Raw genomic sequence first — 22,280 nt, forward strand, 5'->3', positions numbered from 1 at the left:
GGCCAAATATCCTTAAGAGCAGCTTGACATACTGAATCGACATCCTGTCATTTTGAATGCCGCCTTGTAATATCATCCGTAGATGTGTGCGCGCAGCACATCTAAGCTCCCACCTAAAATTAATTCCACACCTTCTAGCACAGGGAAGTTTCGCTTTAAGCTGTGCTCTGTTGACAGTATGATTTATCAGTTTACCTCTACACAAGGAAAACAAAAACATAGAGCTCCTCCAGACAAAGGATATGCTACCTTAGACTTTTCTCCTATAGCAGGAGAAAAGCAATGTGGAAACAAACAGTTATTTTGTAGACTCTGCTAGACTGAGCTTAGGTTGGTTGGTTTGCTTAAACTACACAAAAATATGCTACGAGTGTTTTTAAGAAATTAAGTCCTCTTTAAAACTGGAGACGTTTTGGAACAGTTTAATGTTCCAAGTGCTTCTAAAAGAGAGGGACAAATCCTCTTGGTACAGAAATTTTCATTAATCAAAACTTTCTGCAAAGTAATGAAGCATTAGGTCATTCTAAATTATTTTTTTACCTACTTTGAGTGATTATCCTAAAGAATAAGATTGTTATGAAAAAAGCCTAGAGCTCCTCATACAGCAAGGATGTTGCACTGCCCTCTAGAGTCTTTGTCAATTTATCATTCCACACCCAGATGCGGAGATTCTTACAAAACTGGCTCTAAAGACATCGCAGAGGGGAATACGGTTGAGTGGCTACGAAGTAGAGCAAATAATTAAATGGGAATTCAAGCTCAGACTCCTCAAGTGGTTCTCAGTATTATTTTGTGCAGTATCTTTTTCCTCCCTATTTAAAAGAATGTTTCTAAAATATGGTATAACATAATTAACAAAGGAGTTTCAACATCATTCTTTAGATCCTACAGAAATAAAAATGCTAACAAAGTAAAAGTATATTTTGTATTTTCTTCTTACTTGCTCCCCTCACACAATATGTCTGTGAGGAAAGCTGAAACTGAGGGTAAAAGACATTAAATTATTTCTGTGACTCCGACTAAAGGCTCAGAAGCTGCCCACAGCCACTCCTGTAAATCAGATCACAGCATGGAGGATCTAACTGGCTCCTCCTGAGACAGGTAATTGCTGCAATCAGATCTGCTGCATTCGAACTCTGCACACTGCTGAGCAAGACCTCAAGCTGCAGAAAGATGACTACTACTCCCACTAGTGCTTTAAGTGAGTTTCAGTTCCCTTCACTCAAATTTATGGATGAAAGATTCCCCAACGCAGTCTTACCACACGTATTCGTTTGTATGACTCCAACCGCTACAGTCGTTTTCCAAACATAAGCTAGCAGGAGGAGGACAAAACATAACTTAACCACCTCAAATACCTTTTACTGTTACCACCACATCTGAACAGCCATGAACCAGCCATATTCCCACTGCCCTTGTGGGTCTGGCTACTCTCGGTCCTTCTGCACTGGGACGGACTAAGCACCCTCAACACATCATTTTAGATTTCTTGCTTCACGTCTCTTAGTTATGTTCATATACTGTCCCAACAGCTTAAGTCTGCCTTGCCGGTTTGGAACACGAGTATATAATTTGTACCTGAATGGTACTCAAAGGCTGCAGCTGACTGCAGAATTCCCTGATAAAGTCCCCATAAGAGATGGCTTGCAGCCTAAAAAAAAAAAAAAAAAAAAAAAAAAAAAAAAAAAAAAAAATCACTTGGAGCCTTAGGAGGGAACAAAACGAAGATGAAACAAGAACAGAACACATTTTGTTTGAATCCTGCCTGTCTATGTCAAATTGTACAAACGCTGTGGGAGACAACTTCAAACATATACTAGACATGCATGCCTGAATGTACGAAGTACTCTGGAAAGGATGGAGGAACACGGCTGATCCAGCATTCACCTGTCAGCTGGCCCGTTTCTTCTCACCACTGCAGAAGTATTGTGCGAGTTAGACACTGTGCTAAAAGAAAAGGTCTGAGCTTCATGAGCCCTCCAGAAACGCAGGAGGGAGCAGGAGGAAGAAACTCTGCAAAAAGCACAAAAGACTGCCTAGTTGCTGAAAGATATGCTGCAAAATACAGAAACAGGACTTTCAGGACCCTTCTCAAATATCTTGCAGTTTTTTATGAAGCCATGGGAAATCACAGTCACATCTTGCCAAAGATGGACCTGACACTGTCCATACCAACTGCTAGGCAGCAGTGAGAACACCAGGGGCTGCATTTTGTGGGTGCCAAGTCCAGGCACAGAGGACAAGAGGCACAGCACTTTGCTTTTAGAAAGAGTTTCTCTGACTGAAAGCAAGAATCTGGAGGAGGACTGAGGTCTCATGACCTATCATGCTTTAGTGCACATCATAAAACAGTGAAGGGGTTGGTTTTTCAGCTTGTTCCCTGACGTTTGCCTGTTTCCCAATCTCCACGTCATCTCTGCTTTACCTTATCCCATGAGGCTCGAGCTTGCTTTTGGGGGCCTGGCCTGGCCGTGGAAACTATAGTGTAGTAAGCACACTTCGTGGGCTAGCTAAAGCACTTTTTCCCAGACTTTCCAAAAGCATTCTTTTGGCTTATCCATCTTTGTGTGGACCCTCTTTCCCACCCCTCTCTTCTCAGGATATCCATACATGCTGAATTTTGTCCTTTCCAACAGCAGCTCCTTGGAGCTGCTGCCCTCTGAGACAGGAACTCTAGGCACATAGCTGCCATGCTAGTGTGAGAGCAAGGGTGAGCCTCTGTGCAAACTTAAGATACCAAACTCCAGACATCTACTGGTGGGTGCACACTAGGCATCTGAATTCCCATTACAGCCAGTGGATATCCACTCAGCACTGTTTGTGGAGTTCAGAGCACAATTCGGCTGAGCAATCGCTGTGTGTCTACTACAAGGTGAGCTGAATTACTCTCCAGGCTTCACGGACTGTACCGACTAGATCTCCACTAACTGTAATGGAAGCTTAGATACCTACTGCTTCATGCTGCTTTAATCTCACACTCAGTCTCACCTTTTTTTTCAGGTCCATCCCAATGATGTACACGTTTTTGGCAAGCCATGCACCTTGTTTAAAATTTTACATATGCTAAATTAGTGTAATTAAACCAGTCTAAGTTTTACGTCTGTAGTTATAAAATATATATCTTTTGTTTGTCTCTTTCATAAAAAGAGGAAAAAAGTGTTTTACAAAAATGTATATTCCCTTTGCTAATTCCGTAGTGTCCCCCAGTATTTCGTTACTACTTACAGAACTTTACAGGAACTGCAGAACACTATTGCAAACACTGAGATACCGTTATCTCTGTCCAAGATCAAGTTGGAAAGCTTTTAAGTTGCCCAAATGTAGATCACACTGAATCGCACTCAATTAACCTAATCAAGTATTTCTCTAATGAAAACATACTTCTCTGTGCTGGCAGGTTCTGACTCAGCCACAATTCATTCAACGTCAAGGGAAAACCATTAAAAAACCATCTGTTCTCTTTAAATAGAGAAGCTATTTTTGCCTTCACGATGAGCCCAAGTAATTATAAAACAAGCAGAGTGGGTTTCAAAATGAAAGAGAGAGAGGGTGAGAAAGTTGCTACATTGCGATCATCACATTACAAACATGTTACTACGCACGTGTGTTTTAGGGCTTACACTCCTCACCCTGCTACGTATCATAACCTAGCATCATCACACTAGCTGAAGCTATACAGCGTGTGCTACATGGAGGCGTACGGGTTACAGCACAAAAGAAGAGTTTCACTAAATGAATCGTTACATATTAGAATCGAATGACAACTGAATCCCAAAGTTAGCGGTATCAAAAGCGTTGATTCTCAAAGGAAATCAGGGGCAAAGTCCCACTCATTTCCTATGTTGGGTGCCAAAACGAAAACTATATTCCTCAAAATTGTCAGTCAGCTGGCACCTAATCCTAGGCGATCCAACACTTTCTGCATTCACATTCCCCAAGCACCTGCTTGCTCACAGAAGCCTTGACAGTGTTAACCACATCAGCAGCACTCTCATATGTAATCCTTCCTGTAACCCATAGTACAGAAACATTTGCCCACATTTCCTGATGAGCTTATTTATTACCAAAGAGAGTAAGCACTGTACAAGACACAAGTAAGCGCAAAGCACCTTCTATCCAGCAATTTAGTGGCTAAAGCTACAAAATAGGAAAGTTCTGACCTGAAACCCTTGGTTTGCCTAGGAGCTGAACCCCCAGCACCATATTCCTCCAGCCTATTGGGTTTTCCAGGAGAAGAACAGCTCTCAGTATGTGCCACTGAAGCTATTCCATTTAACTGCTCAATGAGCCAAGAGACAAACCCCAAAGGAGCACAGCTCCATAGCGCAATAGTTAGAGGGCTTACCCGACACAAGGCAATCCTGACTCCTAGCTCATGCTCCAGGGGCTGCTGATGCAAACCTCAGAGAACCTGAGCAAAAGCTCAGGAGCCTGCAGGCTGCTCCCCTCAGTTTCAGAGGGGGACACATCTTCAGGCTATTCTGCTCAGCATTTCATATCAACTGCCTTAAAATGACTGACATTCAGGCTGCTGGCCGTAAGGTATTGCGGCCTGACAGACCATAGGATCTATGTGGCTATTCTGTTTATGGTCTGAAAAGAATTCATCAGGGATCTCATTGCACTGACTGGAAGAGAAATAATCCTCCAATGTCTCCAACTTGCGTGCACGTCAAGTACAACTCTTCATTTTCCCTCGCACCTACTCTGGAACCACCGAGTCATGGATTTAATGCTCCAAATGAACTCAAGAAGTCCCAGACCGACTATGACTCATCTACTGGTTTCAGCAAGGGACACTCATAAATGGTGCTCAGTGACTTCAGGCAGGCAAAGGCTGCTATACAACGCCATATGAGCAAGTGTTCCTTCTCCCTCCCAAGGGGCCAACACGACAGGACTCTTCTTTCCCTGGTCTAAGGGGAGAGCAAAACAGAAAACAAGGTAACGGCAGAAGCTCCAATTGCATCCCTCTCCCACATGGGAGAGAGAGAATTCAGAGGAAAATAACTGAATAAGGAAAAGGAAAGAAAGCAACAGGAAAGTAAATGGGGATAAGAATAATAGTTCTAGAGATCTGTCCTTGTGCCTTCAGCAAGGCAAAAATGTCTTCGTATCCTGCGCAGTTCTTATTAAGGAAGCACTAAAACAAGTGTGCTGAAGAGGATTTTTCTCTCCTGTGAGACTACCTATTAGGAGACCTTTACTCCATTCCTTTTTCCCCTAAAAGAGGGACTTGCAGCTCTGTTGCCAGAGTGACTATGAGATTTTAGTTATTTGGTGTTTTTTCTTAAATCCATAACTCTAGTAACCTTGCAATTACAAAAGAGAAACTCAACTTGATTTTATATTTTGTTTCTGGCTTTCAGGTTTGAAAAAAAAATGTGAAAATCAGAGGTATGTATACTAAAGGCCCAAGAATCAGTGAAAACATACGTTTTAGGGGTTTTTGTTTGTTTTCTTTTCTTTTGAGTCTTTTGAACTTCTACATTACACATTTTGGAAGCCTGGTTCATGAATTTGAGCATGCAGCAACACCGTCACCCTGACCTACTCACAGGGCCTAGACTGTATCGTTCAGACACATCAAAGTGAATACAGATTTTCAGAAAGAACATATCAGTCCATATCAGAACACATTTGGGAATAACACGCTTCCTCACTGCCTTCTCTGCCTCTTCTGATCATCACAGCATGTACTACATCAAGAGCCTCTGATAAAGAGGAAATTCATGAGCATCATCAAATTAGGACACGCTGAGTATAATCAGTATAATCAGTATAACCAGTATAACCAGTATAATCAGTGCATCCAACAGTTTGAGGACTCCTTCCTCAGGATACTTGGATTTACTAAATTACTAAATTAGCCATAACTCTTTTGTCATTTTGGAGCATTTCAGACTGGATCATGCAGCTGGCCAGGGAGCTCCTAGGTAATCAAAGCTGGGACTCAGGCGGCAGTTTGCCAACACTGGCAAATATACTACATGATATCAATGAGAATTTCAGCAGGTGCAAACAGCCATGACTAACTGAGCAGTGGGATCTCAGAGAAACTACTGTCTTCCTGCTCATGAACTGTGCCTTACTATGGCTCTCCGTGACATTAGGTGTGCGTCATACAGTTCTCATTCACATGAAAATGTTGACACGTGGCTCTGAGTCAGGCACGTTGACTAGCCTAAACATACAGCATCACAAATAGCACAAAACAGACGGAAAAGCCTGCAAACTGTCAAATCCCTCATAAAGACTGCCCTTAAAAAGCGTAGCAGAACTCTCCAACGTGAATTCTGGCAATAGCAATACAACTCGATTATAGGCTGTCTTCCGACTTCAGCATCATGAACTGTACTCTACTTACAATGAAAAGTGTGACGCATCACGTACAATCATATAAAACCAAAATGAAGGAGGGGCAATGCTTATTTCTTCTATACATAAATGCAAGTAACAGATCGAGTACTGAAAACTGCAGAACAACAAAAGCAAAGAGCTGCCGCAAAATGCTGTGAGCATTTTGTGTATCTCATCTAACAGGGCTTTGGTGAAACCTTAACAAACATTTATCTTGAAGGAGAGCAACAGCAGCCCCAGACTCATCTCACGGCATGGCTCCTTGCACAGTTATTACCGACAGGACAACGGACAAGAAATACAGTAACAGGGTCAAAGGCATACAACTTTCAAAGCCATTTTTTGCAACTGGAAAATAAAGTAACTTGTAACTACAACTTAACTTCAGGCAACATGTACATTTATTTAAAAGACTGTTTAGTGCAGCTGTCATAACTTCACCAACTAAAATGTAAGTCTTCACTGGACAAAGATAGGTATTTTACCTAAACATGTAAATCTTGAAGCAAATGATGGGGTGAGAAACTCAGCTGTTAAAACAAGTAACTTCTAGTCTTTGTGGCTATGAAAAGATTACCCTCTTCCCTTTCACCTGCTCCTCTGAAAAGCGACTCACAAGACTTCAAATGCTGCAAAACAGGAAAGAGGACCAAAATTTCCCACACATTGAACATTTTGTGCATGATTTTTATGATGATCACATTACTCTGTAGTGTTGAATCAAGGTTTTTAAGCACAAAACACAACCATAACATGTTATGCAAAGCGTCAGGTATTTTTCAACAAAAGTTTTTGATAGAAAATGCCAACTGTAACGATTCACTAGGAAACAAAAAAGAGAATAGAAAAAGCAACCATAGTCAATATTTCAAACACCCCCTCCCACTGTCTTAAAAACAAACGAACAAAATAATCCCTTAGTCTCGCTTTATACAGTACAAAAGAGGCCAGAATTTAAACCTCAGTGCATAAGGAAGTTATGCTCTGCGAAGTACAATTCATCTAAACATGTCATGCACAGTCATCAATTTATACCAACAGCTATGAGCAACTGCATTTAGTTCACTGCTAACTCTCAAGAGAGAAGAAATGTAACACTAACCAAATAACTTCAGAGATCAAAAACCCACTAAAGCAACTGGGGTCTTCAAGACACAGGTGCTAAGAAAAGAGTCATATCATACCACAGCCAACACACAGACACCACAGTACAAGAGATACCTTAGTTTTGCTTCTGATTCTTAAATAAACCATTAAAATGCAGGTCACTGTATCTTAGCAAAACACAGACCCTGCAAAGCTCCAGAAGACTCTGCATCACGAACTGCAATCCCATCGGATACACAGAAGCAAAGAGCATACACTACAGAATCTTTTTGGATGCTGCAACCTTCTCTTTCAGCCATCCACGTGACCGTGCAGTAGGGCAGGACACGGCCCCCTTTCTGCTTTCCAGGTGAGGGATAGAGAGCCTCTGCCTCCCCCTGCTCACGGAGAGAACAGGCAAGGATGGGAGAGGCTGAGGCACGCCTGCCTGGTACCTGAGGTATATGTGCATCTGCCCAGGAACCAGGGCTGTATGTTAATTTTGTCCCCTTAGCAGTTTAAACAGCACACGACTGAACAGTGAGCAAACGCTGCTGAAAGGGGTGCACAAGTCCATCGTAGACCTTTGTCTAACAGGCCAAAGAGTTGTCATCTCCTCTGAGACCCACATTTGTTGGCATTAGACATTCCTAAGATCTACTCTTTGCTGCAAGCCTCACTTCCTTGTCTCTCACAAAGCAAATAAAATACTGAAAATGAGAAGAATCTAACACAAATTGTTTGCTGCAGATGACAGTCACAAGATCTTCATAATCAGCTTTTAAAAAGTGGCTCAATTGCTTATCTTCTGATCAAATTAAGGGACATACCAGCAGGAATTAGTAGTGTGCAGATGCCCTCTATCTGCAGAATCCCTTGACTTGAAGCAACTTGAAGAGTGATTTTATGGAAGTTAATGGTTAGAAAAGAGAAAGCGTCACATGAAAGCATAAAAGATATTTTAGCACAGCCAGACACTGCGAAGGGTTGAGTAGATTTGTGTAAAAATTACTCTGTTTTGGTTCAGTCACCAAACATAATATATTTTCGTATCCACTGCATAAGTCTTTAGTTTTGAAAAGGCGGTAATGGAAGACATTTGGGTCTTTTTCTTTTAAGTTGTAAAACTTAAAACTTAAGTTTTATATTACCTGCATATTCAAGTCTACTTCTTGGAGGCATGCAGTATCTTAAACATTTGGGCCCCAAAAGCTCAACAAAGGCTGGCTCATGCCTGGCTCAAATGCAACATTTCATGCCAGAATACTACAGAATCAGCATCACACAGGGAAACAACTGCTGGGAGGGGAAATGAAATGCCAAGGTCTCCCAACAGGTCAGCAGCAGAACAAGGACTATTGCCCAGGCACGAGCCTCAGGCATGTGCTCTGCATGGGGCTAAGAGAGTGTTTGTGAATGCCAGAACGGTGAAAGGTACTTTGGGGAATTCTTCATGCAGCTGTACATGTTGACTCAGATACCATAAAAATGAATAAATCAATCAACCCTGTTTCTTCTTCAGCATTCTCTAGCGCAGCTTGGACCTCCTACACTCTTCTCACAAGGAGTTTTCATGAAGGAGAGTCAAATAATTTATTCCCCTCAGAAAGCAGAACTCTGTTAATGAAAAGATGCCACCAGTTGCTGCACACATGTAGGCAATACAACTGATCCTTTTAAGCAGAGAAAGGAGTAAGTTTGAGTTTGTCTTCACGTGCGGAGAGGGGCTCCGTGACACTCTTCGCATACCATTTCCTCAGCCAACACTGTCTTCATCCTTCTTGACCTGTCAGTTGTCTCTGATGCAATCAAACACTTTCTCCTTGGAAATCTTGTCCTTTCTTGGCTTATGTAATGCTCCTTTAACATCTCCAACAGCTCCTTTGTACGATCCTCCCTTCCTCCTCTTCATCCTCCCCATTTCTCCGAGTTTCCCCGGGGACCTACTCTTTCTTTCTTGCCTTTCTACTTCATTTAAAATCTCAGCCTCTATTTTTCATTCATGACTTATAGCTCTGCCTTCATTCCAGTGCTAGGCTTTCTGTCCACACCAGATCTTGGCTCGTCTTTCCAACATTCTTACTGTACATCTTGTAACTCAGTTCAAACTTCAAAATGACCAAAAACACAGCTGCTAATCTTGAGTCTTTCTGACACCAGCATAATGCTGCATACAACTCCAGCCAAAAATCAGGTCATTCTATTGCCTCAGAAGTTCCTCTCACACACAGGAAGTATCAAGCTCTGGTACAACATCTCTTTGTACATCCATGTTGTCTGCAATTCAGCCATTCTCCATCCATACAGTTTAAATGCTCTTCCCAGTCTTCCATTTTGGTTACCATCAGCTGCTCTTCTCTGGACTTCACAAATGTTGTCTTGTCCTCATGTCCATTCAGAAAGCTACTAGAAAGCTCACTCTCAATCTGTTGGTTAAATTAAGTGCTGCAACCAGCAGTGCTGTGGTCAGATAGCATTATTCTTGGTAGTAGTAGTGCTGTTGGTGGATCCTCAGCCTTCAGAAGGGACCTACTGCCCTCTGTTTTTTAATAGGCAAGTTGAACCTCAATAAAAACAAAGAACACTACAGAATAACTACTGGTTTTAAAGTCAATATTCTGTCTAGATGTTCTGATGAAGAGCCTGCGTGGTAAATTTTGTCAAACTTCCGAAAAACTCATTGGCTTCAGACCTAAGAATTTAAGAACAGCCATTCAGAAGCAACCTGCTTTCCATTGCATTCACTGACATTACAATCTGTGCACACTTTCTTTGGGAACGTTGTTGTGTGCCTGCAATTTCATGCAGCTGTCAGTTCTGTCAGGCTCTGGAGGCACAACCCAGGGTTAGAGATCTCATGAGCTTTGCAATGCTCCATCCGTGTGATTTTTTTTTAACATTCTGTCTATGAAAGATAAAATATGAGTAGGCACTTGCCAGGGAAAGAAAGAGGAGTAAAGTATATCCACTCTCAGGACCTGCAAAAGGATTCTCAGGGCATTAATGTGACCGTAACAGATATCACCTTCATAGATGCAGATACCTAGGCAAAGGGACAAATGCCACAGAAACTTGAAGGACAAAGGCCCGTCTATCTGCACACAGTCCCTTGAGTGAGCCTCTCTCTTCCTATGTCAGTGCTGAGAGACAGAGGTCCTACCTCAAGTGAAGATGATGGGGCAGTCAATGAACCAGGGGGAAGGTGGGATTGGAAAGCCACAGAGGCTTGGGTCACATCCTTTCCCCTTCAGAAATACAAAAGACATGTCCAACCACTGCCAGACAGCAGTAACAGGTATTTGGTAAGCAAACAGCCACGTGGTGGTTTGTCTCACTTATCACAAACAGATCGGCCCTAAGGCACCGTGAGTGCAAAAGGCTGTTACCAAAATCAAGGCAGCAGATTTACTGGTCAACGTGCAACTTCTAACTGCAGCAGCTTCTAAGAGAAAACAAGAATTATGTAAATGCTTTCATCGCCAAAATCGTCTTTATTGTTCCTAGGCATCCTGAGTAAATACTAGACACCAAATGTCCAAATGTAACCAAATGTCTATCCATCATTTAACCCTTCCACACCATATTTATTTTTCTTACCCCTAAAAAAAAAAAAGCCAAAGATAGCACAACTAACACAGTATCCATGACTGATTAGGACATGTCTGACTGAATTTGTTTATAGTCACTGTAGTAGGCTGAGTACATACATATCAAATAAATACTTAATAACTACATCCTCCGAGTGGGAATTCATCTCCCGAAAAAAACATGTGGAACAGTCAGTGCAAAGTCTGTGTGCCTAAAGATCAAGTCATAGAAAAACGGTTTGTAGAGTCTTCCCATCCTCTGACAGATTAGATTCAAGCCTTTGCTGAATAATTGATCAAACTCTCTCGGCGCACAAGAGCAATCAGCAATAGATCATACAAATGGAAAATGAACACAAGGTCTCCTAAATGACTACTTAATCTCACTGATCATGACATCAGTCTGTCTGAGGCATGTAAGACACTGCTTTTGAAAATAAGGTTGCCTCATGTTTTTAGATAACCTCCTCTGCTAATTACGACTACACCTGTTTACATAGGCAGCATCTCTACAGTTGAGCAACATCATGAAAGGAATTAACCAGGCCAGACGGTAAACATTGGTTCTTCGTGTGAACAGGAATCAAAAGAAGCCTTCCAGAAAGCTGTATGCAATAAACATTACAGACTGTTGCAGATAGGTCCCCAAGGAATTGCTGGCATTAGTGCTCAGAGCAAAAAAAAAACCACAGGACTTAATTTTACAAACCTTTGCAAAACTAGGAGCTCTCTTGCTGTCATAGGGCTCCCCGCAGGAGGCTCCTGCGCAACCAGAGATTCACCACCAGGCTCAAAGCAATTCCTCCTTAATTAGCCATCTCCACTGAAAGGAATCCATTTCACTGTGCGCTAGGCATACTAAATTAGCGAGACAGCCATTATCAGCCTGATAGTTATCCAGGTACTCAGATGAAAGCCATCTCACATGCCCAGAGATTCTGGTTTAGTTCCTCATGCCCCTGCCCCTGCAACTGCACCTCCATCTTCAGATGGATCACTCCCTAGCACCTCCTAGGGCACACAAAATTGCCTGTCTTTGTGAATAATAATGCCCAAAACAAACTCTCCTCAGGGGCACCTTCCTTGGAGAACACCCTCCCCATTTTAATGTTTACCAAAACAGGAAGGAAATACATTTAAGATGTTTTCCGATTTATTTTGCAAGCCGTTTTTAAGTTTAAGTAATTCTCTTTGAATGTTTTCTCAAGGGGACACGTTGTAAGCACAAATACAAGCTCTTTATAAAACTAACCACATTTTGAATATTTAGAAAAGAGCATACAATTGCAATCAATATTTTCCCAAAAAGCACATTTTTCAAGATATGCTTTCAACACAACCAGATGTGATGTACAGGTCTGTTGTTAGCAAGAACATGAGCAACACAATGTCAAAATGAAGCAAACCTAACACAATAAAAGTCAAAATATCTAACAGTTCTGGTTATTTTCAAGTTTTTCTTATGTGCCATTGTGGCATCACTCAACAAAGCCTTCCACAATTACATGCACACACTTCCACAATTACATTTTACAGTAAGATGTCAGGCAAACAGGCGCAGGGGTGGCTCCTGGCATACGTAAAGGAGGTAGCTAGCTGGGGCAGTAGACTCATGAAGGCCGTAAAGTCATGATCCAAGGTGAGAAACCCAGGCCATCCTGGCTTAATGGTAGAACAACTCTTTGAGGCAGACACCATCTCTTTGAGCAACCCATGACTTGGAAATGAAGACAGTTTACCCAGCAACAAGATCACACAGACCACAGGCTGCCCAAATGATGAAGAAGCTGAATGCCAGGCTACTGCCTTCACCTGTCACCCTGCAACAGCAAAGTCCAAATGATGCGGAGCGGACAAGTGCTTGCCCACTGCAGAGCTTGGCCAGGCAGGCCAAAAAGGCCACATATTGTGGGAGATTGAAGCTCACTCTGCTACAATGCCCTGAACTCCTGATTGAGAATGGTACTTGGGGGATCACCCTGCCACAAAGCCTGAGAAACACTGAGCTGCAATAGGTTCGTGTCTTCCCAGACAATGCTTCAGGCACACTAATTCCTAAAAACACTCTAAAGATCCATGTCTTCAGATCATCCAGAGAGATGAAGCAAGTTGATCAGTCAGACTCCAAATTGTTGTTGTCAGTTTATTCACTTTTTTTTTTTTTTTTTTTTTTTTTGAAGAAGCATCTACCAGGCTTGTCTATTTTCTACGCATATTAACAAAGATCTTAATAGCCATGAGAACGAGACCGTCTTCCTTTAGGGCACTACATCAGACAGACATCTCCTTCCGAGTATCTTTAAACAATTCACTTAAGATTCAGTTACTCTACTTGGGATCTTGCTACTGCAGTAACCACCACTTTACTGCAAGTGATATGCATGCACATGAAGTGATACAAAAACACAGGTACAGCCTGCTTAATTAAAAGCTAGTTTAAATGACCAACAGCCCTTTAAAAGAGCAAAACTGCCTCTGGGTGGAAAAGAGTCAACACACACATCTATGCAATGAATAGGGAAGCTGAGGTGAAATAGTGTTAAGCTCTGTCACCACAGACCCAGCAGGACTGAACTTGAGCATCCCTATAACACTACCAATTTCTCTACCTCTCAGAGGGTCCTAAGTCAGGAAAACCAAAACTGAGCTACAATGAAATGAATTGTCACACGAGAACTAATATATTTTCTAGTATTTAAAGACTACTCTGAACAGTCACATCTCCCTCTAACTACTCTTTTCCATGTATTCTCTTGGAAGATTTTCATTTAAAAAGGTCCAGAACATATTTAATACCATGAGGATTATTATAAGTGCATTCAGATAATCCACAGCTTTCTGTCCTCATTAGCACTGATCCGAACTGCATCCAAGCTGCACTCGTTCAAATTGGGTTGAAGCCAAACCTACTGGAGACCAAGCTTCCCTCACTTCTGATCCTTCAGCCATCAGGAAAAAATGATGTATTTAACAATAAAAATCAGAGCAGATGGTTCCAACACATTTCTGATCACCTCAAATCATCACCACCAACTATTCCAGCAGCCCAGAATCACAGAGGAAGAGAGATACTCTGGCAGTCCTGCCTTTCTCTGAGGATCAGCTCTGATACAAGATAGAAGTGATACTACGTGAGCTACTAGAATGACTCTGCTCAGCCCGAAGTTCTCCATAGCAGCTAGTTCTGCCGTTGCCGCACTGCTCCATGCAAGTACAAGCAGTGTTGGCATCTGCTAAGGTGCCTGCTGGATATAAAGCTAAACAGAACAAATCAGATTTGCCACTGGAACCAATATAACAGTCTACATTTGAACAGCCTTTACTATATATACACATCATCTTACCAAATCTAAGGTACACCGGCTTATTCATTCCAATATTAGGATTTTCTCAGATTCTTTTTTACTCCGAAAGTAACTCCCAGTTTCTCAGTCAAAACATTTAGTCATTTTCAGCCAGCTGAGGAATTAAATGATAGGTGTGCTTATCAAAATTAAACACAAACCATAGGAACACAAAGGACATAGGTAGCCTTGAAAGTAGTACAGTCCTAAGCAAATAGCTCTGAAGACAAGGCCATAGCTGAGACACATAACAGAGAGGGAGAAATAAAAAGGAAAGTTCTGCCAGATCTGGACTGGCAGTGAAAGAGGTAATGGCAGCCCTAGGACAGCCAAATGGGGAAGAAACTACAAGGAATAGCATACAATGAAGCACAAATGTTTGCCACTTCCTCAAGCAAGGCTCAGCTACAAGCAGGTTGGGAAAGGCTGATCACACCACAGCTTCAGCAACTAGGCCCTAAGACAACACAAATGTCTCTAGGCTGCCTCACTACACTTACAACAAGGTATGAGCACTTCAACGTTCCCAGTCCACTGATCTTATCCCATCCCTGGTATGGATTATGCTTATGAGGCGCTAATTTACAGTGCCATAACTAACTGCTTTAATTTGCTGTTTGCTGATATCTTAGTTCAATCTTCATGCACTTACAAAAAGAGAAAAAAAAGGATAATAACATGACTAAGTTAAAATACTAGAAAAAATGTCTTCAATTCCCCTTCCTTAGAAAGGACATAGATCTCCAAAGGCACCAAGTCTGATTGCATAGTTACAGCCTACGAAATGAAATCTTGCTCACCACCCTTCTCAGCCCTGCTAGGCTAGGGAGAAGGCTAGCTGAGGCTGACAGCACGGGGTGGGGTGGTGGGAGTTTAGCCGTCCCTGCTCCTTAACCATGTAACATGGGGCGAGGGGGAGGAAGGCTATTCCACAGCTCACCGAAACATCCAGTAAAGCTTTAGGAGCTCCGAAGCTACTTTTATAGGGTTATCCTGTTCTGAGGCTCCACTCACGGTCCTGAGGTTTACACCCTCTTCTCCGGGAAATGCCCAACTCCTGTTTTCTATCATGTCTCTGCCAAATGGACACTAAACCACTTGCAGTTTCTTTCTCATTTTCACACAAACTGAAAGATGGCAGCTATGTTTCTGCCATCCTTTTCGTACAAGACATATCTGTGGACAATTTCAGTGACTATTTTTTCTATTATCCCAGGGTGTGCTCTAGAATTCTCCTCCTTTCTAAAGTAATTACTTTAACAGTTCAAAATTAAGGACAAGTGAGGTGCTAGTAACTTTTAAAGGTCCTTTTCCTTCTAAAGTTGGAAAATGAAGTGAACTGGTGTGCACAAGAAAAACACTGAAAGAGAAATGGGCAATTTCCTTTACAACTGATATTATTTTAGTGGTTATATTGTGTTGCCTCCATGACCTTTCATTACATTTTCTCTTAGGGCTTACTATAGAACTGTAAAGGGAGGAAAAAGCCACACCTCTGTCTTTATGTGGAAGATAAACAAAACCCTCAAGCTAAATATAAATTTTAAATTTGAGATGAAAAAATATAATAGACTTCTCTGGGATAATTAAAGCCCTCATCTTGCTGTAGATCACACAAGAAGGTTTAAATGATCAGGTGTCTTCTAAAATTTGACCAGCAGGCACAGGACAAAACAGCTTACTACATAGACAAAGTCAGTGTTTTGCATGATAATTATCAAGAAGTTACATGATGCTGGATAAGGGAGAGGAAGAACCTGTTACTTTCACAAATAAATCACAGGAAACACTTCTCCCACTGACTAACTCAGCCTAAAGACTGAGTCTAAAGAGCCTGATCCTATCATCAGGGAAAGAGCTGCAATAAACAAATGATTGCTCCTGTAAGGATTTGGGGGAGAGGTGGGGTTTAAGGAACAAAGCCATAACTCCACTGGCTTTTAGGTCAGAAGGACTTTTTAATTAAAGAATTTATAATCACCCATTTCATATTTGTGCAGCACAAATAATGGTGAGCAGCCAACTTAGCGAATTTTTTTTAATAATTTGTGAAACATTATAAAATACAAACCAATGATAATTACGTACTTACACCATTGCTACCTTTGGATCTCTGCTCCGAGTATCTAATGAAAGGACAGGTTTTGCTAGGTAAATTTGTACAACTATTTTGAATAAATCAGCTCAATTTCTAGTTCTCCAAAGGGCTCCACGAAAGTACTGAGTGATCTGTGTGTTATTTCATTCTGGGTCTTGCCCAAGATCATCCTTCCTTAGGGACATGCTCTTGAAAGAAAACAAGGAAGAGCATACACAAGCGAGTATCATTAAGTGACAAAAGGGAGAAATTAAAATCCCTACTGAATTTAATCTTTTCTAGGCTCAAGCCTACAATTTTGCTCTGGACTACTCAATCTGATATATATCACTGCCACATCTGTTAGAGGCTCCCATGATTATTTTCTCCCAATCAGGCCCCAGGGTATAGAACAATCAATCGAGAAATCTTCAATGCGTGTTGACGTCTGCGCAATAAACGAGGAAGAAAATACCAGGATCTTGAATTTAGAAGCCAACAGTACCAATTCAGGTTTCAACCCATCAGTGCTGTGACCTGAATCACTTGACAGAAACACCTGCCCTCCATACAGCTGTACCACTACTGCAGCCAAGACTTAAACTAGGGCAGTACATATCACTATGCAACAACATAATCAAATCAGTCAAAAAAGGGAAGGTATCTTTAAGATTATTTGCATCGTGGTGTGGTCAGAAGGTCCAACAGCCGAGTCCCATTAAATGAAAAGTTTACAGACACATAGTGAGAATCACAGAATCAGTAAGGTTGGAAGGGACCTCTGGAGATCATCTAGTTCAACCTCCCTGCTCAGCAGGGTCACCTAGAGCATGTTAGACAGGGTTGCGTCCAGGCAGGCCTTGAATATCTCCAGAGAAGGAGACTCCACAACCTCCCTGTGCAACCTGTTCCAGTGCTCTGTCACTCTCACAGGGAAAAAATCCCCCTCGCATTCAGGCAGAACTTTCTGAAGCAGAGGAGAAGTAGAGTTGTTTCTCATAATTACAATATTATCTGTTCTTTGTTTGTACCTTAAAAACAAAATCTCTTACTCTGTTATTCTCCCTAAAATTTGTGTCAGCAGGTGGGCATCCGCCTGTCTCTTCCCTTGTAGAAGGCGCGCTCTACGCAACACGCACGCAGGGTAAACGTGTTCTGTAAAATTCGGGGCACGTAGCACAGGATCCTCCAAACAACGCGCGTTACGCATCAGCAGAGCCCAGGACAGCACAGACACCTCAGCCAGGCCTCCTCCTGCACCAAGGGGAGGAGGATCGGACCCAAACACCCCTGTTTTCACACCAACACACCCGGACGCGTTTTGTGACCCTCATCGCGCTGCTCTCGACACCTGCCGAAGTGGAGCCGGCTCAGGGCTGGGTGCCCGGCAGACACCTCCTCCCCGGCCCGGGCAGGACCATGCAAGGGGGCCTGCCCCACAAGCAACAGGATCTGCCCCACACCTAACCAGCTCAGCCAGGCCTGCCCCATGCACGGGCCCACGCGGGAGCACCCGCCCACACCTAACCAGCACAGCCAGGCCTGCCCCATGCACGGGCCCACGCGGGAGCACCTGCCCCACACCTAACCAGCACAGCCAGGCCTGCCCCATGCACGGGCCCTCGCGGGAGCACCCGCCCCACACCTAACCAGCACAGCCAGGCCTGCCCCACGCACGGGCCCACGCGGGAGCACCCGCCCCACACCTAACCAACTCAGCCAGGCCTGCCCCACGCACGGGCCCACGCGGGAGCACCTGCCCCACACCTAACCAGCACAGCCAGGCCTGCCCCATGCACGGGCCCACGCGGGAGCACCCGCCCCACACCTAACCAACTCAGCCAGGCCTGCCCCACGCACGGGCCCACGCGGGAGCACCCGCCCCACACCTAACCAGCACAGCCAGGCCTGCCCCATGCACGGGCCCACGCGGGAGCACCCGCCCCACACCTAACCAGCTCAGCCAGGCCTGCCCCATGCACGGGCCCACGCGGGAGCACCCGCCCCACACCTAACCAGCACAGCCAGGCCTGCCCCATGCACGGGCCCTCGCGGGAGCACCCGCCCCACACCTAACCAGCACAGCCAGGCCTGCCCCATGCACGGGCCCTCGCGGGAGCACCCGCCCCACACCTAACCAGCACAGCCAGGGACTGTGTCTCCCCACACACGGGACTGCAGAGGTGGCCCTGCCCCACACCGGACCGACCAGGGAGGCGGGGCCACCCCCCGGCAGGGCCGCGCAGGGGGCCCTGCCCCACGGCCGGGCGCCCGGGAGCCGCCAGCCCGGCGCCGCCGGGCGGGGAGGGCCGAGGCGCCCCGCTGCCGCCCGCCCCCCAAGCGGCCCCCCGCGCCCCGAGCCCGGCCTCCCCCCAGGGCGGGGAGCGGGGCCCAGCGCCCGCCGCGCAGCCGGGCCGCGAGCAGGTGCCGGGCCGGGCCGGGCCGGGCCCCCCCCGCCCGCACTTACTGTCCGAGGCCGCGGCCATGGCGGCGCCCGCGCTCCCGGCCCGCACGATGGCGGCGGCGGCGGCGCCCCGCGGGGCGCCCGCAGCGAGGCGGGCAGGCGGCGCGGCCGCCGCGCAGGGGAAGGAGGGGAGCGGGCGCGCTGGCCCGCACGGCGCCTCCCCGCGCCCGGCCCCCCCGCTGCTGCCCCCCGGCGCCGGCAGCGCGGCCTCGGCCCCCGACCCGCGCCGGGGCGGCGGCGTGGAGGGGGCTCAGCCCCCCGCCGCGGCTTGGCAGGGCCGCGGGCTCCGTCCCGTCCTCCCTGGAGGCCCTCCACAGTTTCGGGCCGGTTTCATAAATAAACCGCTCTCTTTTCACTCCCGAGTCCCTCAGGGCTTTCTTGACCCAACGAGCACGGTCTTACTGCGGCCAGCCCCACGGCGCTTGGACGGAGCTCCTCAGCGCGGCTCTCCGGGCCAAACCGCAGCCCGCCGGCGGCTCTGCTCACCCGCGCCTGAGGCTGAAGAGTCAGGGCTACCTCGCTTTCCATCACGAGCGCAAACCGCTTCCGTACATACCAGTTAGCCCCTCCATCTCGGATAATTTTCCGTATCCAGGTTTGCATTTCTGTGACTAAAGGGGAAGCAGCTTGGGGGCTGTCATAAAGTTCAGGCTGTTGCAAAACACGTTTGCTTTGTGCATGTCTAAGAGGACAGAGTTCTAGCGCCCTTCCCTACCCCCTCGTAGCTTGCAAAGCTGTTACAAAACCCCACGCTCAGATGTAGGGCTGTACAGCTGCAGGAGGGAAGCACTCAGGTAACAGGTCTCACCTGGTGCCTAAATACAAAACCAAAGCTGAAAGTGGGGTGAGGAAGCCAGATCCCTTTAGGGGGACCATTCAAGCACAGATGCATCCACACTAGTGTTAGTTACCTGTAATTAACATCCACACCCAAAGTGGCAGTGTGATCGCTTCCCAGAACTGCTCCCTCCAGCCCCAGAGCAAGGGGAACAAAGCTTTTCACAAACCAGCAGCTGACTTCTGTGATGGTTTCACCTCCAAAGACAGCAATACACACCGCAGTGATTCAGCTCCTGGCTTAGCAGTAGCTCAGCTGCCAATGTACAGAGTGCAAGCTGGAAAAACTGAGTGCAGCGGCCTCATCACTTGCCCCAAGCTACGTACTATCCATCACAAGGTAGCAGCTAGCAGAACAGTCAGAGCAGCAAAGTACCTGAGAACCAGACAGGTTCAGGAGCCCGTGGCTGCCCTGGCCCAAGAGCAACACTCAAGCTATCTAGACTGTCCATCTCCACCACATTGCAATCAGAAGGGTATCTTATTACCAGTAACAAGCATAGAAACTGCCACTCTTCCCACCACTACTCTACTGCAGAAGCAAGCTGCTGAAAAACATTTCCCACTTGCACAACAGGTTGCTGCAAGCCTCCAGCTGAAGTGCACTACAGTAGTGATGCAAAGCTCTGAACTGTTATTTAACCAAAGAATTCTGAAATAGCAAGAAAACAAAGCAGCCTGCATATGTTAGACATTGCAATTATCTATCTACAGGTCTGTTTTTTCGGAGGCTCAAAGGAAGAAACAGCATATAAAATTTAGAAGATCAGTCAAAAATAACCCTTAAAAAAAGCTTATTTGGTTGCTTACCTTTTTTCCTCCCTTCAAACAGAACCCTTATTACATTGTTCTTGTATCCCAAAATTTCCCACTTATGGTGCAATGACCTATGAATCACCCATATCATTTGTAGACCGCAGCAGCAAACGCTTAATTTGGCCAAGGAGAAGATTTTTTGCAGTGAACGTTGATGCTTCATCTATGCTGGCAGCTCATGCGAGTTCCACAAAACTCTGCAGAGAACTGAACAGACTGACAGACAGCAGCAAGCTTTGTAAAACGTGAACAGAATTCCAGAAGTAGGATGAATTTGAAAATGAAACTTACCAGAAAAGTCAGAGAAGAGCTGCATCATTTGGAGAACATCATTACTATGTATGTGTGACGAGAGAACATAAATTGTCTGTATAGAGTACTGTTATGTGATGCATTTAAGTACAGGACTAGAAGGAACCCCCAGGTGTGCTCTAGTCCATGTCTTTTTTCCAAGGCAGCAGCACTGTCTCCAACAGAAAACCACGACTATTTTTCTAAACCTTGTCTTGAAATCATACAGTGAAAGTGATTCTTGTGTTAGTTACTAGACCTACCCATCTTCACAAAATAAAGTTTTTTTTTGTTTTTTTTTTCCTTCTTCCAGGATCCTTATCTGCAAAACAGCTGCTTAGTCAAGCATTCCCTAGCTGGTATCTGTCCTTTCCAAGTGCAGCCTTTTGTACTTGCCTGTACTCAGTCAGACCACATTGATTTCTCCAATTATGAGAATAAAAATGACACTGAAAACATCTTCTGTGCAAACTGCTCCTAAATTGATGTCATCTGTGTTGTACCTGTATTTTGCTTTTCATCACCTGCATTGTACTTGCGAACACTGCATAGCACTCATTCAAGCCTCCACTCAGGAGTATCTTTTAGCTTTGCCAAGAAATAGTGATTACTCTCCTATGAATAGGATTCTTCAGTCAGTCATACATCCATCTTAGAGAAGTTTCAGCTGAAACTTCTCTTATCTACTTTATTTATGAAATGAAAAAGACAAAAGTAGCAGCCATCAATGTCATATTCCTCTCAGCACAGGAATCCAAGTGCTGATGATTCACCGTAACTCCCATACACCCCCAACTGCCCTCACCCCAGACTGAGCTCAACAGTCTTAGGACCTGGAAGAGTCCAGTGGAAGGGTAAACGCTACACCAGCAAAAAGATGTAGAAAAATTACCATACAGATACTTCATAGTTAACCGCATCATTAGTACTACTGAGATTTTCTTCTGTATAGAGGTAGTCTTTCTTTTTCTATGACAATTAGATCTGGTCTAATAATGACTCTTGGATTAGACTGTTAAGACTTCCATTATTTCTGGCTTTATAGTAAGGTCTGTTTCCTCTTTGCCCATAAACAAGACTCAGTGTAGCACTAGTACTTAGTTATTAGGTTTTTCCAATGTCTAACATAATTCTGTTTGTCATTTAAGTATATTCCTCCTCATCCTATCCAAGGAAATCTACTCACTCCAGGCCCCTTTTCTATTCAAAGCCCTTTATATATTTCAACTTGGTACATCTTCTAGATAACAGCACTTCAATTATTTTATTCTTTCTTGATAGTCATACTACTGAACTAATTCACTCAATTTAAGCCCCTTTTATATTCAAAGCCTTTCATGTTTCCATTTTGTACTTCTTCTAGATAAGGACACATCTGTTCCTTTGGCCTTTCTTGATAGGTCATACTTTTGACAACT

General features: G+C 44.5%; 1 protein-coding gene across 2 annotated transcripts in view; it reads right to left on the minus strand.

Moving 5' to 3' along the window:
- SYT16 (synaptotagmin 16) overlaps nt 1-18,946 on the minus strand; it is a 110,394-nt gene extending 91,448 nt beyond the window's left edge. For both annotated transcript variants that reach the window (XM_062577840.1, XM_062577839.1), the window contains exon 1: nt 18,922-18,946. In XM_062577840.1, coding sequence (XP_062433824.1) covers nt 18,922-18,940 — 19 coding nt within the window. In that variant the 5' untranslated portion in view covers nt 18,941-18,946. The remainder of the gene's footprint in view (nt 1-18,921) is intronic.
- Nucleotides 18,947-22,280: the final 3,334 nt, after the last annotated feature.

This window comes from Rhea pennata, chromosome 5, assembly GCF_028389875.1.
Source record: "Rhea pennata isolate bPtePen1 chromosome 5, bPtePen1.pri, whole genome shotgun sequence".
Lineage (NCBI taxonomy): Eukaryota > Metazoa > Chordata > Aves > Rheiformes > Rheidae > Rhea > Rhea pennata.